Here is a 12,360-nt window from a genome sequence, read left to right as displayed (position 1 = left end):
AGAATAGGTCATTAAAAAATAAAAACTTAAAGTAGTTCATAAACCCAGTCCTCCAAGACAATTATGAATTCATACAAGTTTTTTGTCCATACAAGAAAAAGGAGAATGAGCTAAACCACAAATCACACAAAAGCCCTACTATTTATTTTTAGCCAAAACCAGTAACAGGGTCACTATGTGTGTATAAATATTAAATCTAGTAACAAAAGCTATTCTGCTAATAGCATTATTGCACCAAATAAAGGGGCACCACAGCTATAAGCTTAGACTTTGTCTTTTTCATGACAGTAGTGCCCTCAGCTCTTATTTCCTCATCCTACCTTTCTCACTCTTATAATGTCTCCATTACCTTAACTATTTTATCCAGCAGACTTGTCTCTCTCAGGATAAACAGCATGACAAGCTGCATCTTACTCAAAGAACCCTGCCTCCTCACTTGTGACCTAGACCTACAAGCACAAATTGTCTTCTGCAGACATAATTCATACCCTTTCCCTTTGTAACCACTGTTTATGCCTGAAATATTAGAATTCTGGGAATTATGATTAATATGAATTATATTAATATTTATTTCTTAAAAAGAGACTCCATGAAATAGCAGGCAGCAGTAAGTGTTTTTTTTTCCTCCTCAGAACAAATAAATAACATAAAACCATATGGGAAGGGATAAATTGTGCACTGCAGATATAAGAAAATTCTTTCACTGCTTCAGAAATGAATTATTTAATAATTCACCTTACTATGAAGAAGTGCAAAAACTGAACATCATTTACCAGTGACATTACTAGCTGTCCTGGGTTCAGCTGAAACAGAGTTAATTTTCTTTATAGTAGCTAGCAAGAGGCTGTGTTTTGGATTTGTGCTAGAAAGCAAGCTGATAACAGTGATACTTATAGTTGTTGCCAGGACAGCCCAAGGTCTTTCAGTTTCTCTGCTGTCCGCAGGTGCAGGAGAAGCTGTGAGGGAGCACAGCCCCAGTTGCTAGCCTAGTATTCAATCTTAGGTTCGGGACTGAGACCCACAGTGGCCAATAATCTATTCCATAACATACACGTCATGCCCAGCATATAGGTGAGGACCCTCCAGAAGCCGGTCTCATTTTGTTCCAGACCCCTTTTTTGGTTCTGGATCCCTTTTGCTCAATGTCAGCTCTCTTGGGGTCATCCCTCTCCCAGGGCCTTCTCCCTCCCTCAGTCAGCTCTCGGTCTGGGACACTTCGGCTGTTATCTCCATTCCAGGAGTGTGGTTTCGGGACTCTCCCTGCTCCGGGATCGTTAGCCGGGAACAGGCTGAGCCTTGGTAATCGGGTGGTGAACAGTATCACTGTGTATCACTCATTTGTATATAGTATTATTTTCAATATTATTATAGTTTAGTTATTAAATTGTTCTTATCTCAACCCACAAGTCTTTTTTTCCCTTTACCCCTTTGATTCTCTCCCCCATGCCCAGGAGACAGGGAGTAAAAGAGTGGTCTGTGTGGGGTTGGCTCTCAGCCAAGGGCAAACCCATCACACTAGCACAGCCATTTACCATTACTACCACCGCCATTTACCATTACTACCACCAGACTATTGATGATGCATGAAACTAGAACATTTTATAGAATGAGAAAAGGGAGAGAATTATTACATTCATCTTTCTACTCAAGCAGCACTGACCACTACTCAGAGTAAGTTTTCTAAAAGAAAAAAAAAAAGCAAGCAAACGAACTCCACAGTCACTAAAAACTAAGAATAACATAGATAGAGACAAACAGCTTCCATGGGGAACTCTAGCAGAAGCTTTTGTTGTGTTTAGAATACATTCTAAATGCACGTACAGGAAAAAAGGCACACAACGTTGTGAAAGTGTCAAAATAGCACAGTACAGCATACTGTTTTATGTCATGGTGGTAAACACAAATAAGTGTCTAGACGACAAGTACACTCACAGTAACCATGAGATACAAGTATTACAGAAGTCACAAGCAAGATGCGCTATATACGTTGTCAGTGACAGAATTTAATTTATACACCAGAATTATTTCTAAGCATGCATACTGCTTAGCAGTTTGTATATAAACACAGTTTGCTGTAAAGGATATTACAATTAAAACACAGTAAGTCAACAAATACCTACACATGACAATAGTTTTCAGAAATACGTTTGAGATCACGGCCATAAAAAATCTGCAAAAGTTATTAATGTTCTTCAGTAGTATCTCAGTTAAAACTATTTTGAACTGATAGAAAAAGGCAGTAAACCATACAACATTGTGATATAGTAAAGACAATATATACATCACTTTGAATTTACTTCAGGTTTTAAATCAGCTGGGATATACCAGTGGTCAAATCCTAAGTACTGTTACCGAACACTTTTTGATGCCCCTACTGTTTCTGCACTGTTTACTTGACTGATTGGATAAAAAGGACACTTACAGGAAATAAAACCAGAAAAAACTGTGGCCAGCAGTGAAAACAAGAAACCACCAAGACAACTACAAGATACAGCTTTATCTCCACAGTAAAGAATGGTTAAGAAAGGGATAAATTCCAAACAACTATATGAGGACAAAAAATGGCTCCTGAAATTACCCAGCTTGCTTTAAAGATTATCAAACACACATATATTTGTATACAAATTTGTAAAATCCCTTTCAGGACTACAGGTCTCATTTGATCCAAAGACCTTCAAATAGATACCTTGTCTCTGTATCCACTCAGAATACCACTTACTCTCTGCTGTATTATAAAACCATGCAAATTCTTATTCCTGAGAAGGAATAAGAGAGTAATTATTCACTTATCTTCTTTCTATTACTCCTTCTCTCCTACCTTTTCAAGATCTTCAATTGTCCTGTCCAGTAGTATCATATCTTGCCAGCAGGCATTCCACACAGGTTATTTTAATGACTGGAAGAACACATACTTTATATCCTCCTCATTACAATATCTGGTCTACTCTGCATTCACAATAAATCCAGCACTTCTAGTGAATACCAGGCATACTGCACACACAGTATTACACACTATAGGGATAAGTATCTCTCCACTTTCTAGAGTAGAAGGCAGTCAACAGCTTGCAATCCCTGAAAAGACATTTAATACAGCTTACTCAAACTCTCTCTCTCTTCCTTAGGGCAATTCAAAAAATAGGGTGAGAACCTGATTGCTTTTTCTAACTGCAGCTGCCTATTCCTGACTGCTACTTATTGGCATTGGTGTACAGGTAACTGAAAGGTAGCACAGATGTGGCCTTTTGGCTATGGTGTATTATGTTACCTTTTTTGGAACTACTTTGATGCCATATGTGCTAAGTCTTCTCTATCACATAAATATACTTGCATTCAAGTAGCGTTCACAGGTCCCTGCTGTGTGAGCTGATACATTTATGCCAACCTCATTTTATTACTAAGCAAACACCCACATCTAAACCACTCTTAAGAAAATGAGCAGCCAGGCTAAGCAAGTGCATCCATGGGGAAAGTAATTATTTTTCTGCCTGTTTGACTTCCTGGTCTGTCTCACCACAGGAGCATGGCCAAAATCTGAGAAAGGTAAACACAAAGTGAGAGTAGGGGAAAATAAAAATAATTCTGTTGCAAAATGGAAAACACCATGAGCAATCTAAGACAGTCCTGCTTTGAGCAAGAGGTTGGACCAGATGACTTTCTAAGGTACTTTTCAAAGTAAATTCTTCAATGATTCTGAAAAGAAAAAACAAACCAACAAAACCACCCAAATCACTACAAATGTTTCATGACCCTTTTGTTCTTTGGAGCTGGCAGAACAGCCAGAAGGATGTGGTTTGGAGAACTATTATTTCAGAATTCTTAATTGCAATGGTTTCAGGAAAAGCATAAACTTCTAATTCCTGAACATTTTTTCCCCTTAAAATAGCTGTCCTTCCTCCCATTTTGTTTTGTCTGGATCCTATCTGAACATGAAACCAATAAGCAGCAACAGTTACTTTATTCCATAAAGCCCGTGCTTTGCTCCTTAAAACATATTTATATTTAGTGTCAGAAGAGACAGTTGCCAGTAAAAGTATTCTAATAAAAGTAAACTTAGTCCTTTACAATGCAAATTAAATATATTATTTAGTTTAATTCTTCCTTCCTCACCCAGTACTTCCAAAGGAAGTTAAAGATTAAGCCTTGTTATTTGCCATGGCCTTAAGAAACTAAAGGTCTATATACTCAGACTCTCAAATCTGGATCATCCATTTAACTATGCTGCCATGGGATTACCCTGACAACTTCGATACAATGAAGCCATTTATCTTACCACAGACAGATGATGTATGTTCTCTCTGCTTGAAAACATTTTCTACAACCCACTGCAATCACCAATTTGCTTTCAGTGTGCTCCTACTCACAAAAAATATGAATTCAGAATATATTAATTTCCAACAACAAAATGCAATTTCCTTCAAGCCCTGTGTTGCATAATATATACCTTCTTAAAATTTGAATTGTCATGGTACATTTATTATCCCAATTTCCCTTTCAAATTTTTAAAGAATAAAATAATTACTCACAGTGACCTAGTTTATCACCAAAATATTCCCCATTTGCAATGCAATGCACAAGCTGCTGCCTTTTTCCGTATTTTTATTTAACTCTGAAAACTTAGAAAATCACACTGGTAATTACAAGGGGAAGGCTGAAGCAACAATTTACCTTTTTATTTTCTATTTTGTATTTGAAATAATTTTTTACTTGCAAATTCCACTTGCCTGTAACCCATTTGCCAACCTGTCAAGGCTGCTTCTCTGTACTGACTGTCCTGAATAATAGACTGTGAAGCAAAAGAATTTTGGAGAAAAATAAATAAATTGTAACGATTTTTGCTCAAAGAACACTGAAGCTGGGGGAGAAGGAGAAAACAGAGCAATTTCCCTGCAGTGTCAAGTTGCTAAGTACCCCTAATCACTCCAATAATCTTTGTCACAATGTGACAAACACTATGTTCCTACCCCACTGCTGACTTTTTTTTTTTTCCTTCTCTGACAGAATGACAGCAGGTAGTAATTGTGCTACTCAAATGTCATCCTACACACAATACTGTTCACAAAGCTTAGTTATGAATATTAAAAAGCAAAGTATGAAAAGGAGTCGATTATCATATTACACATCTATATTTAGATGATTATGATGTCCTTCATAATCCTCAAATCATTTCAGAAACTGTACACAGAAGCGAGAAATGAGGAGAAGCTTCCAAAGTCCTTTTCTAGTGACTGTTATTGCTAAGGCACGCTCTGTTCTTTTAGAAAAGCAGCTTCCTCTGGAACAATCAGAAAACACAAACAGACATTTTCTTGAATTAGAACAATATCTGACTCCGACGCAAGCGGAAAATCAACTGACCTTTCTCAAAAGCAATTTTATCCAGATCCATTACCCTCCCGTAGCAAAAAAAAAACCCCAGCTTCATAAGGGGTTTGGAGGGACAGGAATGAAAGAACCTAAACACAGTATCTGGAAAAGAAGGAAACTGAAGCAGGGAAGGGAGAAAGAAAAGGAAGCAGCACCACAGACACGCTCTCTACAGCTTCTGTTAAAACAGAAAACACTACAATTGTCTTTCAGACTCACACTCTCAGGACACAGCCTTATCACAAAGCAGAAAAGCAGACAGAGCTCAGCACCATGGCAACAACCATTTGCTTAATTACCAGCCCAGAAGGCTTCCAACAAGAACACTGGAAACATGTTGCACAAAAACAGTTTCCTTGACTTTTCCACAGTGCTGCAAACCATCAGTAAGGCAACAGCAAAGGGACAAGCACACAGAGAAAGCCAACACTTTCATTCGTATCAAGGAGTTTCTACAGATGGACACTGGTTTAATATAAACAAATTCTCATGGCAAAAATATCACCAGGAAGGAAGTTAATTAACATACCTTTCAGTCGATGACTTAGAATCTGTTCCAGAATGGCTGCAAAATTATTAAATTCAGGGGAAGTATCATCTATAGTCTCAAAACAGGAACGATCAATCAGAGTCTTGACTGAAAACCTAGTGAAAAAGTACAGGACAATCATAAATTACATGGACAGCTATTGGTCCTCTACAGCAGGACAGCAGTTTGTATAAACCAAATGAGCAAAGAACCAGACTTGACCTTGACGACTTCAGGTTCAGTCAGAGCAACACAGACCCGTACCCCACTGAGAAATAGCCAGGAAATACAATCATCATTGTTGGTCTTAGCCATAAAGCTTTAAAAACAAAAAGAAAACAAAAATCCCCACACCTTCTATGTAGAAGTGAGCAAATTATTTTCCTCTTCTCTAAATTATTTTAATGAATCTGTAGAAAAACAAGCATTCAAAAGCATTCAATATAAACTTCTCTTTGTAATCCTAAACATCACCATTTTTGCTTGATATTTTGCTCAATGCTCCTTTTATTCCCAAAATCCATGCCCAAGAATCTGAAGTATAAACTTTATCCTATTATGAGAATACTGTGATTTCATCCTAATGAAAGAATAATCCAAACATTACAAAACAATGAATTTTTATGCAGTTAACTCTGTGCGTTACCTTGGACAGGCTGATTTCCCTGTGAACGGGGGCAATCCCTATCCAGCATCATATTACTTCATTATTATGAGAGAAAAGCTATCAATTTACATGATCTAACATTTGAAATTGGAAAGGCTGAATCAAGCCCCTGTAAAAAGCAGTCGAGATGTAACTAGTCAACTGGCCAATGTTAGCTGTGTTTAGTTATAACTGCACTAATGTAATTTCATTCTTATTCAGAAGATGGTTTAAACCTCAAGAAACATTAAAAAAATTTTTCTCTTGCTTTCTCCATTTTAATTCTAATCCATTCCTTTCTGTTTCTTGTTCTTCAGTTTTCAGTTTCAAGGCAAGCTTCATATGTCCTTAACTTTGAAAGTAGCATTTATTTTGAGGCATTTACTATGTTTTTTTGCAACAATCCTTATTTGTATTAATGGAGCCATGCTAGAGCCTGAGGTGAGAGTTTTCACAACATCCAAACTTCAAGAGTACCAGCTTAGGAAGTTCTCACTCTGTGTGCTCATCCCAGCTCCTGCACCTGAGCACACTGGTCCCTCAGTTGTGCCAGCTCTACTTTTTATGGGGCTCACTATGAACTGATCTAGATTTTCAGTACTTGAGAGAAGGAGGGATGGAGTGGCTCTTAAATATCAATACACTCACAATAAATATGCTTCACAGCATCTCAATACAAACAGTTCTACAGCACAGCAGCAGAAGCAGTATATTTTATAGGCATTGGCAGGAATGAGTCTCCTTAAACCAGCAGTACTATTTTCAAATGCTCTGTATTGTAAAAGTAACTTAATCGTATCCTTAGTGGAGTCAGCACAGCCTCCTGATGCTCATTTAGTAAATGAAACTAATTATGCTCAAAGTAAATTGACATATATATTTCAAGAATGTCAACTCAATTATGTTATACTAAGTAAACTTCTGAATAAAGACTCCCCATCCTATCTTTACTGCAGGCTTCTTTTGTTGTAGTGCTTTTGGCAGGACAGGAATTAGGAACGAGAAGGGTGGGAGAGGAAGCTTCTTCTGCAGTGCCAGGTTATGACTCAGTTAGGAACTCCCACATTTTTAAACAATTTTGAGTAAGTGAGAGACATACATGCCCACCAGTAAATTTCTACCTAGTCAGTATCATGGCTATTGATTAGTCTAATGGCAGTAATGACTGTTTCCTCAAAGCTATGTGAAAGCTGTGAAATTATTTAGAAAAAAACTTAATTTTGAAATACAAATGCATATAGTAATGCCATGACCAAATCAGTATTAAATGTAATAAGAAGACTCCTCTCACACTGTGCAGATGTGGAAAAAAAAAAAAAAAAAAAAAAGGTGCAGCATATCACTCACAGGTACATACACAAGAGAGACAGTGAGTTAGCAGTGTAATGCAATGGAGTATATATAGGAATATCATCTTAAAAACTCTGAGACATGATCATGCCATGATCATCCATAAACTGCAAAACAAAGTAGTGTATAATATATAGCTATGCCTATTTGTCCTCTCTTCACTATCCTACATAAAAGTTCACTGGTTAGTGTTGTATGGGATACACATTCAGAAATGAAGATATATTCAAGTAAAAACACTTAAGAGCAATTCACATACAGTTTTAAAAATCACAGATATGTATTTTTTTATTTTAAAGCGTTCTGCAATTAAATTGAAGAAAAAAATGGTATCTAGTTTTTAAGGATACAACAATTTTTTAAATAGTAGGATCTGACTACAAAAAGACAGTTTAACAGCTCATCATCATTAATGGTGGTCTTTTTAAGTGTTCATATTACTGCCTCATGCTCTCCATAGAAATGTTTATTTTCATCTCTCCACTCTACACTTTCACCAAAAACTTAAACAACCTTTACAGTTATGTCAAGTTTGTCTGAAATTGGCATTTAGGAGAACTGACAGGAAGTGCAATATGTACACCTTGTTTCCATAGACCAGGAAGACAACAGTGGTACAAGGCAAAATTCTATTGACTAGAAAAAATTTTTTTGTATTTAAAAAAAAACAAAACTCCTGTGTTGTTTTTGGTTTTGTTCTTTTTCTTTTTTCTCCAGTACTACAGAGAGGCAAACATATCTCTAAGCCTAAATTAGAAGTCACAAATGCATTTTGCATGATATTCACACTTCATTATGCTTACCATGCAGATTGAAAAGAGGACTTAAGGTATGTAGAAGTGATGCCTTTGAAAAAAAGTTACACTGTAACCAATTTTACTCAGTCATGAAAGATGCCTAAGATGTTGTCTCCAGTGTATAGCCCCTCAGAAAAGAAAGCCCATGCTCTTGCAGAGTTATGTGGAACCACTTGGGGATTGAAAGTCAAGAAAGAAAAGGTCAGGTCTAAAGTACACAAGAGCTATGAAGAAAAAATGTCCAAGTAGGTAGAGTTAGAGCAGCTTTCTTGTTTCCCTTTGTTGTTCCCAACCTCATCTCTTCACTGTGCTACTACAGCAGCACTGCACTCTAGAGCAACAGTCTACCTACGCTTCAGTGTTTAACAGAGAAATTGTAACAAAAGGGCAAGAGAAAGTAAAGTGGCTTGAAAACAATCTTAAAATTTTCTAAAATTAACTTTTTCGTGGACTGTAGGAGCAGAGGTGTAATATAGCTCTGATACCTGTTGCTTCAGGACTCTTTAAAAAAAATGTCCTTTATCCAATCATTTCCCATTGTGTCACTGCAACAATAGGGATGTTTGTTGGGTGTTTTTTTTTCCCATACAGTAACTGCCACTGGGGAGATTCCAATATCAGTATTTCTAAATAACCTTAGTGAACTCTAATGCTTTCAAATCCTTATATATTCTTCTCTGTCATGAATCTAGTAAAAAAAAAAAAAAAAAAAAAAAAAAAAAAAAAAAAGTGGAAACAGTAGCATTCTCCAGCCTTAAAAAGACCTTCCGAATTATGAATGAGGGAAACATTCTTGAATATGAAAGACTTATAAGGAGCTCTTTAGGGCAGGTTCTTCCACTGTTTTGCAAGATGCACAAAAAGGTCTCCCAAATTTCTTGAATAACTTCAAACCAAATCCAAACCTTTTGTGGATATATAGGCATTTGTGGTCTATAGGCTAATTTCCAAGACAGCAAGAAGACTCTAATCAAAAAGCAAATAGGCAGAAAATTTGACTGCTATATGTATTGGTTACTTTTCATTGTCAGATTCTGCTCTTCTCAGTTTTCAGATGAATGGAAGTATTCTGTCAAATTTATTTAGCTTGTTGTTTGGGAAATGTCATTAAAATGCAATCTTAAAGAATAAAAACTATTAATATAGAATAAACCCCAAGACTGCAAACTAATAGCCCTTATGCTGGGGAACAAGGCTCGGCATGAAACCAGTCAGTTCACCTAAGGGTCAATGTCACTGCAACAGCTCTTAGGCATATTAGCAAAATCACTATTTTAAAAAGACATTTCCTGATAGCTGCTCAATTATGTGTTAATATTCTGTTTTTAAGCTATGACCCTCATTTCCAAGGCCTATCTCTACTTTTTTGGTGATTCTGTATCTATATGTATCTTTGATCTATGAATTTTATGGAAGACTAGATTAAAACAAAAGAAAACAACCAACCACCTCAAAATCCCAGCACCACTTATTGGAAAATGGAAGGCATCAAACTTTAGGGAAAAAAAGTAGAGAGAGACACAGAGTTTTGTGTTACTCATTTAAAAAAATGCTAAAAATTATTGCAATTTAAATCACAGTTGCACAGTTACACAAACATAACCATCTACTTCCACGTGCAGTTGGTTTATGGAACTTGTACATTACTTCCCATGGCTACATTGCCTCCCAACATTTTAGTGGAAACAAACTGTTCCTTCCAAAGCTGTAACTATAAGGAACTATCCACATCTGCATGAGGACTTACATATCATCACTGTAAGAAAAGATTAAAAATACAAAGCCTGATTTAACTATTAAGTAAAAATCTGCTAAATTGAGGCTTTGACAAAAATAGTTCATTAAATTATCAGAGACTGTTAACAGACAGTAGTTCAAAATAATATCTTCTTTGTGAGCTCTCACCTTCACTGGGTTGCAAGCCATATCAACCAAACTTAATTGAATCAATTAATTTGAGCTATTTTTACCAGAAATATTTCATATTCTCATAGGATTTTGATTGGAAAGGATTGTTATATTACTGGTTTTGATACTAATTTGGCTATTGCTAACAAATGACACTTTTCAATATTAAAAAATATGTAATAACTACAGTGAAGCACAGAAATATTTTAAACATTTACTGCTGCACTGGCAAAAGAATAAAAATTTAAATAAATGAATGCACATCATAATAACACAAATCCTTTCCAAATTTGAAAAGTTATTCACAAACTAGTGACTTCAGGTTTTGTGAAGATGTAGTAAAATTAAATTGTTTTACTGAAAATAATTAAAATATGCCAATTTCAAGTAGTGTCTGTAGTAGTTCTTTGTTTCATATGTGTTTGAATTCCCTCTGATTTCTAAGCATCTTTAAATATGTTACAACATCATTTCAACTGCAAGATAAGAACATGAAATAAACAAACTGTAAAATAAAATGTGTCAGCACAAAGTATGGAAGAGTTCCTCTCAAATGAGGAGGCAGAAAAAGTAGCAAGCTCTGTAGAATACAATATACCCCTTTAAAAAGAACCGTTTATAACCTGTACAATTATATTATTACTTGATAAAACTGGTGGTTTTCCCAAGCCTGCAGATTGTCAATATCTATATCTTTGTAGCAATAGTGAAACTGAAAACTTCTGGTTCTTGTATTTAATCTGCTTCAGCAAGTTTGATAAAAATCTTCTTTTTCCATGCTTTTGTTGCATATCTTTTGCACAGGTAATAGTAAAGGCAGGCATAAAAGCCTGGGAAAAGACAAAATAATACTAATGCTACCCTGAAACCCAGATACTAGGACTTGAAGGAATATTGCAGTAAATTCCTTTTAGTAGCTGGATGATACAGTTACACTTTATAAAATTTATTAACAATGGAAAACAAAAGAAAAAAAAGAAAATTTCTGGGAAATTATGGGGTACTAAACTGTTTTTAAAAACAGCACTGCAGCATTAAGTGGTGAGGGTACAAAATTATCTAATAGTTGTCCTGATACGTTATTAAAATTTGTGAGAATTAGAATTATATCATAGCTCATATGGCTCTGTTGAGGACCTTCTCCAGGTAGTATTTAAATTAGTTTGACAACCAAGAAATTCAGCAATTGAAACAAACAAACTAAAAGAGTCATTGCTACCCACACGTTCATGTATTCAAAAGTTTGCCATGATGTAATGGGCCAGCACTGCACACTTGGAAACGTCGCATGAATTCAACAATGACAGCAGTGGAAACACTTACATGTAGAGCCATAGGAAGCATTATTAAGCTTGTATAAGCTCGCTCAGCACTAAGACGCTAAAAATAAATAAATAAATTTGAATACAATAGATCTAGCCTATACTGCGGATCTCCTGATTTTTTGATAAAAATATCCCCTGAAGGCAGGCTCCTCAGACTGCTCCTGCAGCACCAGTGCGTGAGCAGGAACACACGGCTGCCCACTTCCACAGCAGCCTGGATGAACAGTTCCAGGTTCCACTTCATGTCCAATATATACATATATAAAGTCTAAATTTTAAAAACGGCCGTACCGCGTCACTTTCTGCCAAGAGAAATGGACGCTACACCGATTCCATCTGGACGAAGACGAACGCCTCAGCCCAGCACTGCTGAGAGTCCAGCCTGCCCGGCCTCGCTCGCTCAGGAACACAACCAAGGTGCCGAAAACAACCCTCCCCCCG

General features: G+C 36.3%; 1 protein-coding gene across 1 annotated transcript in view; it reads right to left on the bottom strand.

The window, feature by feature from the left end:
- RUNDC3B (RUN domain containing 3B) overlaps positions 1-11,974 on the bottom strand; it is a gene marked incomplete at its 5' end in the record, with an annotated part of 33,722 nt that extends 21,748 nt beyond the window's left edge. The window contains 3 exons of the mRNA XM_010085761.1: positions 5,894-6,009; positions 11,265-11,281; positions 11,918-11,974. Coding sequence (XP_010084063.1) covers positions 5,894-6,009; positions 11,265-11,281; positions 11,918-11,974 — 190 coding nt within the window. The remainder of the gene's footprint in view (positions 1-5,893; positions 6,010-11,264; positions 11,282-11,917) is intronic.
- Between the last annotated feature and the right edge of the window lie 386 nt (positions 11,975-12,360).

Source organism: Pterocles gutturalis, unplaced genomic scaffold, assembly GCF_000699245.1.
Source record: "Pterocles gutturalis isolate BGI_N339 unplaced genomic scaffold, ASM69924v1 scaffold22780, whole genome shotgun sequence".
Lineage (NCBI taxonomy): Eukaryota > Metazoa > Chordata > Aves > Pterocliformes > Pteroclidae > Pterocles > Pterocles gutturalis.
The sequence above is the reverse complement of the archived record's forward strand: the minus strand, read 5'-3'. Positions and strand labels throughout refer to the sequence as shown.